Raw genomic sequence first — 22,354 nt, forward strand, 5'->3', positions numbered from 1 at the left:
CTGACTAATGTTTAACCCAACATGTCTCCTTTAGGCAGAGAGCAGATTTATCCATTTTTTTTTTCTCTGATAATAAAATGTCTCTCTTCAGGGCAAGAGTAATGTAGGTTGACTAGGAGCCCCCTTGTCAGATTGAGCTTCCCTGAAGTTGGAGATTCCTCATCTGTAATGCAAACTCACTGGTTGTAGATTTTCTGCCTCGGCATCATCTATCTGCATGAGACTTGAGGCCAAGGGGAAACATTGCGAACCTCAGCTCATGCTGTGTGCTGTGCTTTGAAAAATAACATCCTTTGTCCATGACCTTGGAGTCTTGTGCCTTCTTCCAGCATCCATGAAACTTGCAGGATACAATCTCAGATGTTTGGTGGTTCGTTAACATATGTGTAATTTACTTCCAGTCAAAATTCATACTTTTAAAGTTTACTTTTCCCTATGTTGTAACATAGGTCATACCAAAAATTAACGAAACCAAGCCTGGAGGTATAGCTCAGTGGTAGCAAGGTTGCCTAGCATGCACAGGCCCTGAGTTCCAGCCTCAGCACTGCAAGAAAACCACAACAATAAAAGTTGCATAACCAACACTACCATCAAAACATGGACTATTTCTATTGCCCTGAAAAATATCCTCATTCCCCTTTGCAGTCAGTTCTGACCCTCTATCTCAAGCTCTGGCAGACACTAATCAGAATCTAGTACATTTAGGCTTTCTCTGATAATTAGGGGGGAAAAAATCTTTTAAATTACTTCAGAGATTAAGAAAACAAAAAGAACTTGAACTCTGAAGCGTCAGCAGGATGCCTGCAATAGAAGCAAACAGGAAGGGAAAGCACAGACTGGGCTTTTTTTAGAGTCAGAATAAGAAAGATTTGCAAATGATTGATAGGTCATGAACAAGTATAGGAAGTATTAAGAAGTAGCTAAAAGCAGCGTGTTCCTGAATACCAGTCCGAGACCTAGGGAGGGCAAGCAGAGTTTGTCAGGGAAGGGGAGGGACAGCAGAGTTGATTTAATACTCAAGGGGTTCTTGTGTGCTTCCATCAGCTTCCTGGCAAAATTAGTTCCTACTTTCTGTTCTCAGTTTTGCTTATGGTGTTTTGTTGTTGCTGTTTGTTTTCTAGTGTTGGGGATTGAATCCAGGGCCTTGTGCATGCCAGGCAAGTGCTCCAACACTGAGTCACATCTCCAACCCTTACTTATTGGTTTTGTTCTAATGTTTACAATTTCTTTTGACTGTTAGCATTCTATTTTTTGTTTGTTTGTTTGTTTGTTTCAAGGTTCCATTGTAAACTTTACAAGACTGCTTGAATAGTAGCAATGAAGGTAAGATATTGTAACAATACATGTCTGCATCCAGAACACTAATTATTTGAAGTGTAAAATCATATTTTACTTTTCAATGTTTTGAAATGTTCTTTAATTAAAAACAGTGTACCTGCATAGGAAAGATATAGTTATAAGAAACAGAAATAAGCTGAAGTGAAGAATATTTTACAGCTAAAATGGGATGTGATGGAGAGTCAAAGTTAGGGAGTGAAGTACATCAAAAGCAAGCCCAGTCCTATAAAATCAACAGGTTTCTTGGAGTTGAGTTACCCTGAGCTGCTGCCTAGACCCCACACAGGAACTAAAACACTAAGATCAGATAAGCCAGGCACAGTGGAGCATGCCTATAACCCAGCTGATCTAGAGGCTGGGGGTGGGGGGAGTGTCACAAGTTCAAAGCCAGCCTCAGCAACTTAGTGAGGGCCTAAGCAACTCAGTGACACCTTGTCTCTAAATAAAATACAAAAAAAAAAAAAAAGTTGGGGATGTGATCTAGTGGTTGAGTGCCCCTGGGTTCAACCCCTGGTACCAAAAAACATAAAAAATAAACAAGAAGATCAGATATCAGTTATCCCTCTCAGTTTCCCTTTCTCCTCTCCACAATCTTTATAAAAAGACTGTGTCCTGCTTTTCTCACTATAGCTACATTTATTTTTCAGATCAGTTTTCTCCTGATTCATCTACATGTGCATGGTTTAAAATAGATTCCCAAACACAGGCTCCAAGTGACCACATCCAACCACCTGCAGGCATCTGACTATGCAGGTCCTTAGTTCAGCTCCTTAAGGCTGGACCAGACTCACCCATGAACTGTCTCCCTGTGGATCCAGTTTTCAGTGTGGGTCCAGCCAGCATAGCATCTAGCATGTGCTCCAGAAGCAGCTTCTCTCAGATACACGGTGATGAGCAACTGTTAGGCTTCCTTCTGACTCTTCATTTAAAATTACATGAATGTTGAAGGATACCCAGGGAATATAGTTCCCTTTGTTCTGGGGATACTCTTAAATTGGAAAACATTAAAGTAACATTTCCCAAAATGTCACCTGCAGAATATAGTTCTATAAGAAGACAAGAGATATTTAAAGAAAGAAAAAAGCATTATAGGCACAATGATTTTGAGAAAACCAAATTTAAAAAAAAAGTCAATTGGGACACTTTAGCAGGTTTCTCAAACCTATAGTATGGTAGTGTACATTTTGGATATCAAAGAAGGGGCAAAAATCTGGGGCTTTGACTCTTGACCCCTTCATCTGGAACACTTCATTGCTCTGGAATTTAGTAGTACACAGGTTGGGAAACTTGACTGAACTGATTCCATATTCTTGCTTCAACTGGAATCCTGTGCTTTTTTTTTCTTTTCGTTTTATTATTTATCTATTTATTTTGGTACTAGGGATAGAACCCAGGGATGCTTTACCACTGAGCTACATCCCCTACCATTTTATGTTTTATTTTGAGACAGGACCTTGCTAAATTGCTTAGGGTCTCACTAAGTTGCTGAGACTGGCCTATAACTTTCGATCCTCCTATCTTAGCCTCTTCAGTCACTGGGATTACAGGCATGTGTCACAGTACCTGTCATTTTATTTTACTACTATTTTACTATTACTCATGCTATCAAATTCACAAGGAATTTGCTTTTATAGTATATATAACATTCACAGAGAAAATTTTATAGGAGGGGCTGAGGCTTGGGCTCAGTGGTAGAGCACTCGCCTAGCATGTGTGAGGCACTGGATTTGATCCTCAGCAACACATTAAATAAATAATTAAATAAATAAAGGTATTGTGTCCATCTACCAAAAAAAAAAAATATATATTATAGGAAATTTAAATCCAGAGAGTTTTAGAAATAGCATTTTGGATAGCCCCGACTATATAAATCAATATTCATGGTCAGCAATTTATTCTGCAGCATTTAAACTTAACTATAAAATATAATAAAAATGAAATGGATTCATATTGCCAACTCATTTAAGAACAGCAGTCTCAAGGTTACTTATAGTCAAGGCCAGGCAACTTGGGGGAGAATTAAGAGAAATGTCTCCAAGTAGTGCTGTTCTGATACTACACATTCTGAACTTAAATTGGAACTATTTCTTAAATGCAAATTGGAAGGAATCAAGTTTATGTCAGTTGTCACTTAACATTTGCAAGTACAATAAAATTAAATGTATTTGTTCCAGGGTTCTCCAAATTATACCATCTGGTTGATTTCTTGAGGGGGGAATTTAAATAGACTTAAATCTATTGAGATTTTTTGATTTAAAAGAAAAGCATGCAGTGTTTGGATATTTCTCCTATGTGAGCAGTTAAAGCCAGCCATATATTTACTTTGTAAATTCCATTTGAAGGTGCCACATAAAAATCTTTCAATTTGCGTGGAAGTTTTGTCAGGCCTCACAGATTAGATTTATATGGTTAGCAGTCTGGTAGGGTGTTTTGAAGGGACTGTGGGCAGGCCCACCAAGATAAAAGACAGCCTATTGCTTCTAAAGAGTAAATCCCCCCAAAATCAATCTCTCTCTCTCTCTCTCTCTCTCTCTCTGCAGTAGAAGGAATGATGGAATTAGGTACATGGGAATTTGGTGATACTGGTGGGAATGATTGTTTTGTGCAAGAATCAACAGTGGATGCTTAAACGGGAGATGAACATATGAAAAACAGAATGTGTGGGAGTCACAAAGTATCTCTCCACCTGATATTTGTAAAATTTATAAAAGGTACTTTACAGTGACATGACCTGGTAGATGCCATTTTACCCAAGTGCCTCCCACTTCACAGGCTGGAGGTAGGGAAGAGAGGACAGAAGCTATCCAGGGACAATACTTTCTTTTTGTCACACTGAACAAGCACTCTTGGCAGTGGAGGGTCCCCGCCTTTGCCTCACTCTCCTGTGTGACATTTGTTGGGGGCCTGCTCTGCCTAAGTGCTAAAGATTCAGCATTATATAAGACAAGTCCCTGCCCTTTAGGGCCTTCCAGCTAATGGTAGAGATACATATCTAAATAAAACTATTACAGAACTTCGTGACACATACAGATATACAAGAGAGGCAATTGTCCAAGGGAAGGTGCTGAGCTAGCTGTTAGGCACAAGTAGGGACAAATGGGTTTTTTAATTATTGAAAATACTTTAATGCTGATTGGCAAAAGCCACCAAATCCTTGGCCTTTTCCCTGGGCTGCCCCTCACTCATACGTCACACTAGAATACAGGATTAAGTGCTAAGCAGCTGGGACCTCCAGGACCTGCCCTTGTACCATTCTCATTCCTTTCTAATTGACCTCGTCTCACAAGGAAGGTCATGCCAAGAATGAATAGAAGTCAGCCGCATAAAGTACAGTATCTATTTAGGTCCCTGGATGTCAGGGAATGTATCACTTACGAGAAACCATGGGTCATTGGGTGTTCCAGGCTCTTTGATACTGGGGGAAGATGTGAGAAATGAATCCTAAGAAGTAAGTTGAGGACAGATCAGAAAGGCTCTGCATGACCTCCTACACCAACTGTACTCAACTGGACACTATAAAATGCCTTTGGAGAAGTGGTAGCATTGTGAGCAACTCAATTAGATCTATATTTCAGAAAAAAAATAGTTAAGGCATAATTGAGGGAAAAGCAATGAAGAGTTAGAAAATGCATTTCCAGACTGTTGAAGTAATTCAGGCAAGAAATCAGCACCTTATTTAAAACAGAAGCAGTAACGGATGTGGAAAAATGGCTGAAATCCAAAGACATTAAAAAGGTAAAATTCCTAGGGCTTCTTGATTGGAGTGAAGAACTACTTGTTATAAAATGTTAAAATCTATTTAGCATCAGATAGAATGATCTTATCGGAAGTGAACCATTTGGTAAGAATGTGCCTGTGCTTCCAAAATTTAAGAATTCATCTTGCACAGGAACTTACAAGGATTAACTCATTCCCCAACCATTCTTTTCTGAAGATTAGCAGATGCATACTTTGCTAATCTTTTGTCAACCGTGCGGTTACATGAAGGTTTCCTTGCAGCACCGAGAAAGCGTAAGAACCCTGCCGCTTTTGCAGTTGTAGGTCCCTAGTTCAGGAAGTCTGCACCTCCCTCAGCCGCCTCTGGTGCGTTCTCTGACCTGCTTGCTTTGGGTGGGTCCTGCTTTCCCCAGGATGGATCATGAAGCTGCCCTGCTGGAGAAGCAGCACGTGCATGATGTCTATGAGAACACGGCCCCCTTCTTCAGTGACCTGCAGAGCAAAGCCTGGCCCCGAGTTCGCCAGTTCCTCCAGGAGCAGAAGCCAGGCAGCCTCGTCGCTGACATCGGTAATCCAGGCTTGTGCCCCCTAGCATGACGTATATTCCATCACGCCTGTTCTTTTCAGATTCATCTTTCATTTTTATTGTAACAAGAACCCTGAAATGGTGCCCTTGGCCTGCCCGTTCCTAGAATATTCTCTTTTTATAGAAGAAATGCATACCATCAAGTCACAAAGCAGATAGAGCACAGCTTCAAACCTACATTTAGATAGGGTCCATCTTTGTACATTCTCCACCAAAGCTGACCTAATCAATTGAATGAATAAGATAGAAATGATAGTGACAATGATAATTTCATATGTAGTGATGGTCATATTTATAAAATGTGTTTTATAGTGGAGACTCACCTTGGGTAAAAGAGCCAGAATCGTGGGGCTATGGAAGAGGTCTTACATCCTTTTATTAATCTCATGGTTCCTCTTCTCTTTTATTGTGTAGTTATTTTGTTATTAGAGCATAGCTTTAAATGGATAACATTTTCATAATCACTGATTTGTCTGGAAGACTTTAGCGCTGTATCTTTCTGAATCAAGAAGTGATAAACCACAGCTCAGTAGATCTAAGACTAAAATTAACATGGGGTTGGTTTCCCACTGAGGCATGCCTATCTAAAACTGCTTTCTAGCAATTACACCGTTGATTGTGCCCGTAAGAATCGTTAAGTCTGCAGTTACAATCTCTCAGTCTAGTTGACCCACTCAATAAGGGTAAGAGAAACACATACATGTCCACAGTTCCTGGCTTGTTATATGGTTATAAACAGTGTGGAATTTTTGGAAGAGGAGCATGTCACATTGAAATTAGGAGTCTTTGAAAAATACCACTGTAATGTCAATTTTTAAAAATAAATCTGATTTCAGAGGTTGGGGATGGAATTCAGTGTGGAGTATGTGCTCTGCATGCATGAAACCTTGGCTTCAGTCCCCAGCACCTCATAAGGGGGAACAAGATTTCAGAAGATGCAGTGATTCTGAAACTCCTACTACCCACAATCTAAGCAAAGTACCAAGACCTTAAAATTAATGGGGGAGTGGGTATTCAATAAATGGCTTTGGCACAATTGTACATATAATAAGAGAGTTACTTTCTTATAGCTTTCACCAAAATAAGTTCCACATGAAGCAAAGATATAAGAAAATGAAATCATTGAAGGAATAGATGATGATTAGTTTATTTAAAAATATTTTCCAAAGCAAATGGCCTCTCTGCATATAACACATATGCACACACACCTAAAATTATAAAAACAGAATTGTCATTATTCGTGGTATTCATGTTTTACGAAGTTCTCATAAATACAGAATTAGTGAATACTGAAACATTGTTCTGAGAAGAACATTTTTGTCCGTGTATCAATGCATAACCTTGAGTTCCTGTTTAAAGGCATCTTACTTACTATCTATTGTTGATTCATTAACACTGAACTCACAACAGCACATTATAACTCATACTTGAACAAAGCTTATCATTTCCATATTTTGTTCCTAAGAGACCTTACAGCCTTCTTCTGTTCTGAAAGACTAGACTATTTGGGGGCCTTTTGAAAAGAAAGATCACCAACAAAATAATCACAAAAATGCAAAAAACATGGCACTCGATAGATTATGGAAAGAACACTTATTTATAGTGCTGACCGAGATAAAAATCAATCTAGTCAAGAACAAAGGATAATTACATGTATTTTGGGACTTATTAGGATTGGAATCCAGGAGACACTGAATTTAAGTAGCCATGAAACTGTGCTCTTAGGTTTTGCAAGAAGATGCCTGCTTTTATAGCATAAATAGCAAGGCAGGTTGCTAATTACACCACTTGTTTGTCAGGAATTATGATTATAAGAAAGGAAATAGGCACATTCTCAGTCTCTGGACAGTTTTAAGGGGGAAGAGGAGTCTCACAAACTGTTGCAAAGACTGGTGAATTTCATTCCAGAAAATTGCATTTTGGCCCAGTTAACAAGAACAGTATGTCCTGGGGTGGTGTAGACAGCTCCATTTAAAGATCAGCTGCAGTTGTGTCTGAAACCTGGCTTAACAAGTTCTCCCAACGCCATTCTAAGTGCCTGGGATCAATGCAGCTCCACTTAGATCTCCCCTGGCAACAGCAGGAGAGCTGAAACAGGAAGGCCCGATACAAGGATCTTGGGCAGGTCAAAGTTTGGGCTGCTGTGTCAATGCACATGTCTGAGAGCGACCACGCAAGTGCTCAGACTTTAGGGTTACAAGTAAATTTTAACATACAAAAGAATAAGCAAAGATGAATCTATTAGGAACAAAGATCAACTGTGTTGATAACTTTCACTCCCATGGAAACTAAAAAATACTGTAAGACAAAAATCTAGATAAATATATAAATCAAGTCAAAAGACAAAAAAAACCTGAAGTATCTGCAACACATCTGATAGAAAAAAAATACATTATTTTCTTAATCTCCAGGACATTTTTAAGTCAATATAAAAAAAGGCCCAACATCCTATCATTTGTTATAGTAGGGTTAACCTGGAGGATGTTATGTTCAGTGAAATAAGCAGGGCATAGAAGGAAAATACTGCATGACTTCACTTATATGCAACAACTTTAAAAAGATGAACTTGCAAAGCAGAGAATAGAATAGTGGTTACTAAGGGCTGGGGCAGGGCTGGGGAGGGAGGGGAGGGAAATGGGAAGTTTTTGGTTAAAGGGTGCAGAGTTTCAGTTAGACAAAAAAAAATAATTTCAAAAAGGGGAAGAAAAATGACAACCAAGCTGGGCACAATGGCACACATCTTTAATCCCAGCAGTTTAGGAGGCTGAGGCAGGAGGATCTCCAGTTCAAAGCCAGCCTCAGCAACAGCAAGGCACTAAGCAACTCAGTGAGACTCTGTCTCTAAATAAAATACAAAATAGGGCTGGTGTTGTGACTCAGTGGCCTAGTGCTCCTGAGTTCAATCCCTGGTATCTCCCCCCACACACACACACACACACAAAATGACAACCAAAAGAAAATGGGAAAAGGATATGAACAAATAGTATTTTTTTAAGTTGCTGTTTACAAACTGCTTAAAGATATTTTGATAGGCAATCCATTGACAAGGTTCAGCAACAAAGACACATAAGGGTGCAAAACATCTTCATCCCAGTCCCTGGTACCAAATAAACCCATGCCCGAGGTAACCATGCTCTTAGCTTCTTATGTACCTTGGGTAGGTTATGTAAATATAAGTATCTTTGTGCCTCTAGGAATGTGTATGGTTGGGCATTTGTAGAGTTGCATAAGATTTAAAACTACATAGCATTTTATACTAATAGTGCCAAGTTAACAAACAATATGTTATTTTATATACTTTACTGCTATAAATTATGAGCAAATAATATTCTTTGAACACTTCAATGGGAACCAACAATTGGATCGGTAACAAATATTTCTCTGCCCGTTTGTACATATGTTTTGAATTTTGTATAATTCACACTTTTAAACTAGTCAATAAGCAGTAATGTTTTGATGACAAAAGGAAGGATATATTACAAAATAAAGTTAAGGAAGAAATAGAAGAAAATGAAAGAAAGGAGTCCAAAGGGATGAGCAGAAGAAAAGACAACCTGATAATATGACTATCTTCATAAGGAAAGTTGATTTCTAGGTTTTTTATGTTGCCAAAACTGACTGTTATGCTGTTTAATTTGACTACATTAGCAATTTATAATTAATTATAATGAGTTAAAACTAGTCAAACATGGTAGTAAAAAAAAAAATTCAGCAGTAACCAGGTTCCAGTTCCCAGACTGGAAATGTCTAGGCAGTTTCACAAGTTTAGTGGGAAGCTTTTAGTTAACTGAAATGTTATTCACCGCATCACCCCGTTCCCTAGCCAAGCTGATTAGCTGAGGTGTGTGGCAGGCACTCCCAGAGGGAAGCTAAATCTCAGAATCAGGGAGTAAATGAGCAGGAAAAGTGGCCTAACTAAAAACAACTTCAAAGAGCAGGAACACCACAGTACTTTCAGGCAGTACTGTGACCCGGGCAATTATGGCAATACCTTGACCTGAAACACATCATACATAAATGGAATATAATTTCTCATTCTTCTAGTTGTACATGATGTAGAATTACACTGGTCGTGTAATCATACATGTGCATAGGGTAATAATATCCAATTTGTTCTACTATCCTTCCTACCGGTATCCCTTCCCCTCCCTTCACTCCCCTCTGTCTAATCCAAAGTACCTCTATTCTTCCCTAACACTCCCCCACCCCAGTCAATTTTAAGTGCATCAGACATGGAGGGCATTGTGTGCTTTGAAATCTTCACTTGCATGAATTTAGAAAGTAGGAGAAAGTCCAGAGCTGGATTTTTTTTTTTTTGAGCAAAATTCCCTTTTTTTTCTTGACCCCAAAGAAAAGTATCCTAAAATCTTAAAAAAAAAAAATTAATATTTTTTTACTTGTTGATGTACCTTTATTCTTTATTTATTTATATGTGGTGCTGAGGATCGAACCCAGTGCCTCACACATGCTAGGCAAGTGCTCTGCCACTGAGCCACAACCCCAGCCCCTTAAAAATGTTATTTTTGTGTACATAAAAATTAACTTGTCAGTAATTAGGATTCCATTTGCCTCTTAACTCTCAAAGTATTTATTTTCAGTATCAATAGTCATTTTTGACTGACTAAATCCCATACAGCAGACACCATGCCTAATAGAATAAAACATTTCCTCATTCCTGGACTTAAGAAATTGTGTATAAAATGCATATAGTATTTGTCTTTTTTTTGTCATAGGAAAAGAGAATTCTCTTTCAGAGAAGATTTTAGTCAAGAACTCCCAATTTTAAAAATGTGATTCTGTTTCAAAACTTTGGAGAGAATGTTTGTATTAGTATATCAGCAAATATTTGCCCATACTGGACCAAAAACATTTTGTTGAATTGAGGCAATTATCTGTTCTCTCCTTTAGCCATAGTGTGGTGCAGAATACAAAATCCAGGAGACTGTAAGCATGCAGACACTTCCTGGTATCTCTCTTTAGTACTATGCAAGGTTATCACTTAATGAGATTTTATAAAGGAGCGTGATTATTGTGGACTGAAGCAAAGCGTGCCGCAGTATTCAGCTTCTGATTTACATTGAAAATAATGGAACAATTTAGCCTGGCAATATTCTTGATTTCCTTGTGAGGATGGAATCTTCCCCTCACTAGCATCTCAGTGTATGCACTTAGAATATGGATAATTGCATCATATTTGGAAGTTCCACTACTACCTTTTGAAGTGAATGTCATTAGAAATGAATATGGGATAAATCTAATGTCATTAGAAATGAATATGGGATAAATCAAGGATGCCAGGACATTGGAAAGGTATCAGACACTGTTTAAATTTGAAAATACCTCAGTTTCTTCTTTTTTACTAAATGTTTTCTGAATAGTTCCTTTCAGCAGTAATGGTTTATTAACCTATTTTTATTAATATCTTTAAAGTGATTTTCTCTTTCATTTTTCCAAATGTATCTTTCAAGCCAATAAATAAGCAAATGAATTTGCAAGATTTTTTTAAGTATAACTATCATCTTTGAAATATACAGGATTTCAATTTTAAAATACATTGTGAAATATATTTTCCCCATGATTACCTTCAAACAATGGGGCTTTTTCTCATAAGCATTAGGAACAGGGGATATGAGATCTAACGTTTCTAAGACCTCAGTCATTCTCATTGAGATAATAATGTTGCAAATGTTATATTTATCCATATGCTCTCCACTATCTCATCTGGCATCAGAGGACTTTAAATTGGTTTTTATTTTTTTAGAAGTTTGAAAAGCACCTATTAAGGAGGAGTTAATAAGGAGTGTCATGACGTATTACCGAAGCTGCAAACCAGTAGTCTTTGATTAGTGATAGATAAGTAATGGCAATAATATAATAATTGAATGAAATGATGTTAACAATTCTTTTTTTCATTCATTTTAGATTTTTTTAAAAATTTTAAGAAGTCCACGTGAGCCATCTTTTTTTTTTAATATTTTTTAGTTGTGGATAGACACAATGCTTTTATTTTATTTTATTTATTTATTTATTTATTTATTTTGATGTGGTGCCACTGGATGGCTTGAACAACACACACTAATTTCTCACATATGCGAGGCAAGCACTCTACCACTAAGCTACAACACCCCATTCAGATTTAAGAATTTTTAAGAGTGTGTTTTATTGTGTAGATTCTTTTATTTATAGCTACTGAAAGTTGCTGGCAGTAGTTGAACCTAGTGGGCAAATGATAAGAATCTTTGGAGAAGCATCAGGAGAACAAATGCTATAATATACACACAGGCACAGTGGGGATAGACGTTAAGCTAGAGACTGTACCCTGTCTGTCCCTTGTTCAGGTTGCTGAAACTGTCATTCCCAGCAATGGGCTAGCTAACATGTCTAGTTGTGCAAGTATGCTCAGTCAGTCCTAAAGGCATTAACTCAGTGACTATTCAAGAAATATTTTTTTTTCCATTCCATTTCTCTTTTCTCTTCTATATGAAAATATGTGAGTGCTCTCTGAAGCCTCTTCCTTTGCCTCCGTGAATACCTTCACACTCATATTCTACCTTGGTGATTTAATGTAAACTTCATACTGATGTGAGAAAAGTTATTTTCCTCACTCTCTATTAAAGATTGCATATAACACAGGCTTTTCTTTTATAGGCTGTGGAACTGGAAAGTATCTTAAAGTAAACAGCCAGGTACATACCCTGGGCTGTGACTACTGTGGACCTTTGGTAGAGATTGCCCGGAGTAGAGGATGTGAAGTCATGGTATGTGACAACCTTAATCTCCCCTTTAGGGATCAGGGCTTCGATGCCATCATCTCCATAGGAGGTAAGGCAGCAGGGTCACATGTTCATATTTTGCCATGAGAATAACATACATGGTTGAAGCTACTCTCGTGACTCAACATTTTTTCTGTATATAGAGTGGTCTATGTAATCCAATTTATCTAACTTTTTAAAATATTTCAGCTGCTTGAGTTATTTGGCTAACCTCAAATACATTTATGGTACATATGTTGTCATAACTATTTAAACCTTTAAGCTGTTATTCTATTATTTTTGGTAATTAATTCCCATTTCTTTCACTGATGAATAAGGAAATATTAGAGAAATCTTGCTCATTGAAAATGGTACTTTGTTCTATTGAAATGAAGCCAGGCTCCTCCAAAATGAAGTAGATTTGGGGGCGTCATATTGGCTTTTTCAGGCTACAATAGTGCCCTTTATTAACATAATTCTAAGACTAATAAAACCAAATGTTCTCAAGATCAACTGCCATTCACTGGTACTCAAGTTCCTGGAGAAGATGGGTTCCACCTGGTCCCAGATGCTATTCTGTTCCTTAATACCAGAAATTGTTTATGAGTACAGGGAATGAATTCCTCATATTTTTCCAACAAATATGCCCAGAAAACACATATACCAAAAAAAGAAAAAAGGTGCTTGAAATAGATTCCTGATACCTAATATGTTAGTCATTTATAAATGTGCTAGGAAACCTTGTATTTAAGGGAATCACGTGATATGCTCTTTTGCAATGGGAAATCTTTTTCAGAGTCAATCACTTGCTCCAAAACACTTAAAAATTAGTCTATTTGAATATAACAAGCTTTATCAAAGCAAAATGAGCTTACATAAAACTGACTACTACTATTCATGAAGAAATACAGAATAAGACTGTTTTCTCTTTCCTGAAATACACGAGGATTTGGTTGGTTCAACTCCATTACTACGCACAATTAGGGATGCCAGCCCAGATCCCATAACCTTGGAACTGATGAGAACTGACAAGAGGTGGTTGCCATGGGAACCTGCTCTGTGATGTCTTACTTCTCTACACTTGAAACTGTTTAGTCCATTTGGTTGTAAGAATCAGTCTGTTCAGGCTGCCGTAACAAAATATCACAGACTGGAGGGCTTGAACAACACGCCCTTATTTCTCACAGTTCTAAAGGGTGAGAGTCAGATCAATCAGGTACCAACAGAGTCGAATTCTGGCGAAGGCTCTCTTCCTGGCTAATAGATGGCTGCTGTCTTCCACCTTATTGCGGTGTCTTCACAAGGTCCTTTCATATGATGACACTATGCTGGTCACGGGGACCCTCCCTTGTGTCCTCATCTAAGTCTACTTACTTCCCAGAACTCCTGCCTCCTAACACCATCACGCTGGGGGTAGGACTTGGACATGAATCTTGGGGGAACATAAACATTACAAAGATTCTTGTTGAACGAAGCAACATTAGGCAATGTTTTGAATCTTTGGTGGGAAAAGATTATGGCTTAGTCATTCCACCGAAAGAACTAGAGATCAGACGGAGTTCTCTTTGTTCTTTCATTTGCCTTAGTTTTAGGACCATTGAGGATATCTACATTCAGGCTGTGCCACGGAGCCATTGCTGAGGAAGAGAATATTGACCAGCTTTTTGACTTTGAGTAAATGTTCCTTGTGAATCTGGGTAATCCTCTGTTTTCCTCAGAGAAAATGGAGTGTACTTGATGCTATGATTTGGATGCCCCCTCTAAAACCCATGTTGAAATTTAGTTGCCATCATAATAATATTAAGAGGTGGGACCGTTAGGAGTTTAAGAGGGCATGCCCCTTGTGAATGTATTAAGGGTGGTATGGTGGGAGTGGTTTCGTTATCACAGAAATTGACCTCAAATGAAAAGATCAGTTGGGCAGATTTCTCTTCTTTCCTGGCCATGGGATGCTCCCCACCGTGTTATGATGCAGCAAGAAGGATCTTGCCAGATGCTGGTCCCTTGATCTTGGACTTCTCAGCATCCAGAACCATGAGCCAAATAAACTTGTATTGTTTATAATTACCCAGTCTGTGGTAATCTGTTACAGCAACAGAAATGACTAGCATACCTGATTGCTATTCCAATTTAAGACGCTCCCTTAGGTGGAAAAATAGCACATATTTCTATAACCTGTAACTATGAATTAATGGGGTATGGTCATTTTCAGTTATGTTTCACATTTAGAACAAAAGTATAAGAAATTTCAGTAGACTCTTCATGTCTACATGTTTCCATTTTCCTATTTAAAATTTTTTATTTGGCACTTTTTGCTTATCTTTACATGAAAATTTTACTTTTTGGTATCTCTTAATAATAATATGAGAGATAAGCATCATGCCTAGTTATATATTCATCATGTGTTACTGACACATTAGAAAAAGAAACATTCTGGGGCTGGGATTATAGCTTAGTGGCACAGCACTTGCCTAGCATGTGTAAGGAGCTGGGTTAGATTCTCAGCACCGCATATAAATACAATAAAGGTACAACTAGGGGGTTATGTTACTCCTCTCCCCCATCCCTCCAGGACATTTGGCAATGTCTGGAGATATTTTTGATGGTTACAAATGGGTAGGTGAATGTGTGCTAATGCCATCTAAGGGGGCTTCCCCACAGCAGAGAATTATCTATACCCAAATGTCAGTAGGGTTAGGGTTTTACGCTAAGCCTATAACTTCTTTATGCCTAGAGAGATAAACACCACACCTAAAATTAAATAACAGTAAATCATAAAATATCAAGATATGACAGGACCTTAAAGGTAATCTTGTGTCACTTTTCACCCAATTTTGGAATCCAGTAATTGAATTCAACCTATCTATTTTCTAGGCTTTTAGCATCTTAGCAGGAAAATATTGCTATAGAAAAAAAATAGGCTTTAAGCTATTTTTTATTATGATTTATAAACAAGGGGATGTTTTTTCATCTTTTAAAAATTCAACGTAGTTTCCTGACATTGATATTTCAGATAAATTCTGTGTCCCATTGCAAATACACTTGCAATGCTTCTTAATAGATTATGTATATGCATGTGTGTCTCATTGTATATGTAATGAAGAAATCTTTATTTTTAACCTTTTTTTCCTCCAAAATGTTGATTTACAGTTGTTACTTATTACATGTTTAATATTCAGATTTTTCTGGGTGAAAATATGTTAGAGGTGAATTGTTACTTACTCATCAATAAATCAAAAAAGACTTTCTTTCTTAAAATATAAAACTTCTTTGGAAGCTGAATGGAATCCTGAAATATCAGAGACCTATCAGTCTACCATAAAATAATTCAGTTTAGTTGTTTTTTTTCCTTTGATAGCCTTTGTAAAGCAACACAATAAATTGTCACTAGTCACATGAATTATGTTCTATAAAAGTTCCCATGAACACAAAATTAGGAAATTTGTGGGCATTTGTGACCCCAGAAGGAATACAGGATGGGATTCCTGCAAGCTGCTGATCTTAGCATTTTTGTCAATATATATCTTTGTCAATAACCAATTGATACATAAACTTGTTTGATGTGTGTTTCTGTTTAAATTCACTTTAATTTTAAGCTCAGGCCAACAGCATTCTCAGTCATGCCTGGATGAAGCACATGTAGCTCCTGTGTTTTCTCCCTGGGGCACATAATGTCACAGCCTCTGTGCTTAGGAGCCCAGATAATAGGACAGTGCTATGCTCGGAGGCTGTTTTAAACGGGGAACTAAATAGACCATGAAAAGAGCACTTGTTTACAGTATTAGAGTTGAAATTAAAATGAGAAGGTTGCTTTGTTCCACCTCAGCTGGGAACATGTTCTTTGAAAGGCTCAAATTGCTTCTCTGCACAAGCTAATGAATGACCATGAGAGTCTGGGACTGTTCATTTTGGGGGATTACAAATAAATCTTAGCAAGTGGGCAAATTTGCAAATACAGAATCTGTGAATAATGAGAATAGGTTTTATTTTAGAAACGTACTCATAGTGTACAACCAGAGATCTGAAAAATTGTGCTCTATATGTGTAATATGAATTGTAAAGCATTCTGTTGTCATATATAACAAATTAAAATTTTTTTAAAAAAGTACCCATAGATATTTTAGAGTGCATCAGGCACAGGTTATGGTAGAGGTCAACAGCCCTGAACAGTGGTAGATAAGATATAAACATCAGCAATGCATTGCATCTTTCTCAGTTCTGACCCCTAGGCCTCCTTGTAGCTCAGTGACCAAAGAACTACTTCTAGAAACAAATGCTTTCAAATGAACCTTTTGAGGGTCCATAAAGGGCCCTCTCTCTGGGGACTGGGAAAAGAAGACTAAGGCCTAGTATGACAGAGTGCTTGGTCAAAGATCACAAGGCTAGCTCTTGATAGATCTAGGTTGGAATATGCTGGTGTCTTGTTCTTCAACACATCTAACCCTCACACCTCTAGCTTTCTCACACTGCTGCGTGGTAAAGATAGCAGGGTTTGTATGCTCTTGATTGGAATAAAAATCTGATGGCTATTAATACAGTTTGCCTCTTGCATGAACTACCTTTAATGGTTTTATCTACACATGAGTCTCATTTTAGATACTTAATATATCTCTGTGGCAGGTAAACTGCAGACATTAATATACCTAAAATCACTACGAACAGCAAGATTATGCTGAGCTTTAGAGCAGTGGTGTTAGCCACTGTCTGCCCTTACTGCTCATATGGGAGCCAGAGTCTCCCAGCTTTGCTTGGGACCCCTTTCCTCGCTGAGATATATAGTGCACTTGTGTTCATAAAAATAATTTGATGTTTTCTCTTGACACAATACTGTGATTAGATTCCTCCAGGAACTAACAGACTAACACTTTCTACATATTTTGGATAAAAATAAGCCTAGATAAAGGCAGTTTTGCTTGAGCCTCATTTTGAAGGGATTGGAAGCAAAATGATAATCTATCGATTTATTTTTTTAACTACACACAATTATAGTATACTAGCATTTTAAAAAACATGTAATCATTTGGATTTGTGGTAGGCTGATGTATCTTTGATATTATTTAGACAGAAAAGCAATCTTTAACATTTTTCTTGATTTTTGTTTGCTTTATTAATTTTATTGACACTAATAATTAGTGATGTTAATTTTTTTATTGCTATAGAAGTACAATCATTCATTAAAGCAGTGAGTCATTTTATAAAATCCTACCAGAAAACACTTACCTAACTTAGTATTCCTTACAATTTTAGTAATTCAGACCTGACCCTCTGGTTAAAAAAATTCACAGGATTTTGGAATGGGATCTCAGAGGTTATTTATTCTAGGCTTCTTGTTATGATTTAAGAAACTTAAAATTGATTGTACTTAAATAACTGGCCCAAGATTAGCTGCCTAATATGTACAGAAGCCAAAGCAAAAATCATGTCTCCCAAAACCTATGCTTTTTCTTCCATCTCTCCTCCCATGTAGGAAAGAAGGAGGTTTTACTATATGTCAAAATTTTATCATTGTTATGTGCAAACATATTATGTATGTATGTTAAGTGTGTGTGTTTATGTGTGTATACACACATTGAGATCTAGTTTTCTTTCTTTCAGTTATACACCATTTTTCTACAAAACAAAGAAGAATCCGAGCAATAAAAGAAATGGCCAGGGTTTTAGTTCCCGGAGGACAGATGATGATTTATGTTTGGGCAATGGAACAAAAGAACCGACATTTTGAGAAGCAAGATGTGCTTGTTCCTTGGAACAGGGCCTTCTGTTCCCAGCCCTTCTCAGAATCCAGCCAGTCCTGGAGAAAGAGGCAGTGTGGACATCCAGAAACAAGCCATCCCTACCACCCCCCTTGCCCTGAGTATGGCTGTTCCATGTGTTTTAAAGAGCGAGGTGATTCCAAACGGTCCCACAGCGTGGACTATGAACCTGTTATGGCTAGGACCTGTTGTGGAAACACTTCAAAGGAAGGTGAGGAAGAAAATGGAATCTATAACACATTAGGAAGATCTTTCCGTTCCTGGTTTTTCTCCAGATCTTTGGATGAGTCCACTCTGCGGAAGCAAATTGAAAAAGTGAGACCCTTGAAAACCACAGAAGTTTGGGCCAATAGCACTGTATCCATCCAGCCTTCTCGACATTCCAGTTTAGACTTGGATCACCAAGAGCTATTTTCAACGAAAGCATCAAGCTTAGATGAGGAAGTGTTTGTAGAAACTTCTCAAAAACACTTGGAGTGGCTGAGAGCTTCAGGTACTTCAAAGCACTTAAATGGAGACCATCAAGGAGAATATCAGAGAAATGGAGAGGGGACCCTTCTGGACAGCACCAATACCGATGAGAATCATGTGACTGCAGGTAGCTTAGAGGAAGGCAACCCTTCTGCCAGTAAAATATTGAGAAGGATTTCTACCGTCGACTCTACAGATTCCAACCCAGATGACACAATTTCTGTCCAAGACCAACAGCCTGACATTTTGGATTCCAGAGCCTTTATGCGCTACTACCATGTGTTTCGTGAAGGTGAGCTCTGTGACCTGCTGCAGGAGAACGTGACCGAGCTCCGTATTCTGAGCTCCGGAAATGATCATGGCAACTGGTGTATTATTGCAGAGAAAAAGGAAAATTGTGATTAATTGGGTTGTTTTAGAGACAACTTCTCCAAAAGATGAACCACGATCTTTTCACTAAGTTATATATGGTTACCTAAATTTGCATCCAATTTTATTATTTTTAAACCCACATATGCTTTGCTCCATAAATACTATGAACTGATAATCTTTTAAATCTTTGGGTAAGCACAACACCTTGTCCCTAAAGCATTTGACACAGGATATTTGTGCTTAAGTGTATATAAAAAGATCTGAAAAAGCAATAGAAGATGCACTTCAGTACAGTTTAGATTTTATTTCCCCCCAACGATGAAATTCTTATGAGAATATATGTATATTAGTTTTCAGTATTACATATTGATTTTAAAAGATTCTACTGTTAAGTAAACCTTTAAAAACAGTATTTTTATAAAGTAAGGGGGTAAATTCTGGTTCTCAGGTAATAATTTAGATCTATGTGTAAGATAACAAGGAAACCTATTGTGTTTCTCAGATGAACAGAATATTGAAACATGATGGGATATTTTATTGTCAAGGCCTGACTTCTACTTAAAGTCTTCAGAAAATTGAGAGACAAGGAAAAGAGAAACAGGTAGTGTTATAGGGACTCTTTTCAAAAGGAAACTTCCTTTTCTTTTGAAGAGAAAGAGGATATATAGGAGAGACTAGTTGAAGCATTGAAGCACTGTTTTATTTTAGCTCTGAGGACAAAATAGATTGCGAAGTTGCCGGATATTTGGCCTTGGTTGGGGGTTATAATGTTGTTGGATTTTTAAAAAACAATATCTGGGCATTGATCTTATTGAAGATGACTACATTCTATTAGTTACATTAGTGATTTTAGGTAGAACTAACTCCTATTACTAAAGGTTGAATTTCTTCCACTTTACAGCGAAATGAATAGTCTGGGTATTGTGGGATCACTGCATCTATTGAATTTAACCTTGGAGAGCTAGAGGATGTAGATCATCGTAGAACATTTGCCTAGCATGCATGAGGCCCTGGGTTCAATTCCCAGAACCACCCAAAGAAAATAAAAAAGATTTTTAAATCCATGTCATGGATTCTGAGACATAAAGATAATCACAATGGAGCTAGAGACAGGACAAACAAAAACAAATTGACCCAGGAATATGATCTCACTTCCTTAATGAGGAGAAATTGAAAAACCTTTTTATTTCTAGGACCACTGTAATCCTGCGTGAAAATCCAATTTTGTGTTATTTTCCCACTAAAAAATTAACTAAAACAGTCGTGAATGTCATTTGTTTTGGAGTTCTCTTTTCCATCAGCTATTGTGCTGTAACCTAAAATGATGTTGTTTTGAAGAAATTTCAAGGATTATTTTCAAAGTGCATCTGCAAATTATTAATATTTCTATCTTTTGGCTTCAAAATAAGATTGCGTCGTCACTCTTTTGGTGGGTGAGATTCTCTGATGGAAATGATACATATGATTTGTATCATTTGGTGCATATTTTGCATTAGAGAAACAAAGAAAGCAGACATAGAAGTGCAGTATAAATTAAAATTTAATTTAGTGTATCTTCCATTTTTCAAATTAGGACATTAAACCAAGAGCATAAGTGGTTTTCTTGGTGGAAATAAAAGATTCTGAGTCAAAGATGTTCTTACAACTGGAGCTTAATGGCCTTTTTATGATGAATGGATTTTTCCTCTCTCTGAAGTCTGTTGTCACATCTTGAATCCAGCCTTGCTATGAGAAATTTGAGCTTGAAGTCATCTCTTTCTGAGTAGTAGCCTACTATTTAAAGGTCATTACATGCAATTCAGTTTATCAGATTGTGCCAGAATAGCTTTTGAGCTAATCTGTATGACCAATCTCTCTCTCTCTCTCTCTCTCTCTCTCTCTCTCTCTCTCTCTCTCTTTCTCTCTCTCTCTCTCTCTCTCTCACACACACACACACACACACACACATACACACACACCACACACACTCACTCCAATTTGTATAGAAAGATGTCTAGAATGATTCTTGGGAGAGAATTATTTTCACATAATTTTGACAGAGCTGTAAATAAAATTCACTGATAATAGCAATATTTTTGCTCTTCATCTGTAGAGTACAAGAATTCTATGCATCAAAAATCACTTTGTGCATAAATATTTAACCTATGGTTGATAAGCTCTCTTTGGGATACCCATATGAAAAACCCTTAAATTCAGCTTTTGCCTTTGGATTGGAGGGGAGGGAGCGATGGGAGGCCATTAAAGAGCCAAACTAATGTAAATATCCTGACCATGTAAAAATCTTGTTCATCTTTAGAATTGTCCTCAAAAGGAAATGCAAGTCATAAATAAGTACAAATATAGACAACGTATTTGTAAGTGTTTGGTCAGCCTCCACTGGCTTGATTCTAGATTTTACCGATCTAGCTGAAGATCAAAGGGTGTCCTTCTGCTTCCTTCTCTTTTACTTGCTGGCATCAGTGTGGAACCCCACTATCTCACATAGAAGGGAGAGTTTGCAGGATTATTGGAGAGGCTTTTAAATAATTTTTCTGGCTCACTGATGCCCACTGAGCTATTTGAGGAATTTTCTGTAAACATCCAAATAATTTGAGAGGAAAATGCATTGACATGACCACAGGATACACCCAAAACAACATTATACTGGGAGCCGTACAAACAGCCTTTCTAAATTATTGGGTTGTAGTTGTTGGCAGAACAATGAAATAACACCAGCATGGAACAGGTAACTAACTTACAAGCCAGACAAATATTTTGGACCGTGGTATTGTCTTGGTCTCCTTTTCTCATCACACATTCCTATGCAGAATAGTGTCAGTATTTCAGTTTTCCTTTCTATTTCCTTCCTAATTCTAGATACCAAGAGTTCCTCTATATATAAACTGACCTTCGATTGAATGGGCAAAAACTGGAGGTAATCCAGCGAGGAAATAGTCAAAGTATAAATTAGCCAGGAACATGAATGTACTTGTTTATTATTGGCCGCAAAAAAAGAATGCACAGGTAGATATATATACACATGAGTGTGTATATATACACACACACACACACACACACACATATATATATATATATATATATATATATTTGGTTAAAGAACAGAAAGTCTAACTCAACAGTTGAAATTTGTGGGGGAGGGAATCCTTAAAAATGAGCTGGGAATGCTCAGTTTGGGAGTAAGAGGGAAAGAAGGACCAGTTGCAGCCTAGGAAGAACAAGTTAGGGCAAGCCTCATTTTTCCTTTTCTGTTACATAGAAAATTTTTAAATAATAATAACAGCTAGCTTTTCTTCTTCTCCAACATTGCCATGTCAAACTGGAACATTTTTCACATTTGTTGTATGTCTATTACCATGTTACATTCT

The 22,354-nt window shown here is 37.4% G+C and overlaps 1 protein-coding gene across 12 annotated transcripts in view; it reads left to right on the top strand.

Annotated features, from left to right (window-relative positions):
• Positions 1–21,396, top strand: part of TRMT9B (tRNA methyltransferase 9B (putative)) — a 56,965-nt gene extending 35,569 nt beyond the window's left edge. For 8 of the 12 annotated variants that reach the window (XM_081268895.1, XM_081268890.1, XM_081268893.1 and 5 more), the window contains 3 exons: positions 5,469–5,623; positions 12,290–12,463; positions 17,989–21,396. In XM_081268895.1, coding sequence (XP_081125021.1) covers positions 5,470–5,623; positions 12,290–12,463; positions 17,989–19,022 — 1,362 coding nt within the window. In that variant the 5' untranslated portion in view covers position 5,469 and the 3' untranslated portion in view covers positions 19,023–21,396. Of the gene's footprint in view, positions 1–1,277; positions 1,324–3,878; positions 4,050–5,373; positions 5,624–12,289; positions 12,464–17,988 lie in introns of those variants that run through there. The other 4 variants (XM_081268891.1, XM_081268889.1, XM_081268894.1 and 1 more) reach the window with 4 other exon arrangements.
• The last annotated feature ends 958 nt before the right edge of the window (positions 21,397–22,354 follow it).

The sequence above is a fragment of the Spermophilus citellus genome, assembly GCF_964194105.1.
Source record: "Spermophilus citellus genome assembly, chromosome: 16".
Classification (NCBI taxonomy): Eukaryota; Metazoa; Chordata; class Mammalia; order Rodentia; family Sciuridae; genus Spermophilus; species Spermophilus citellus.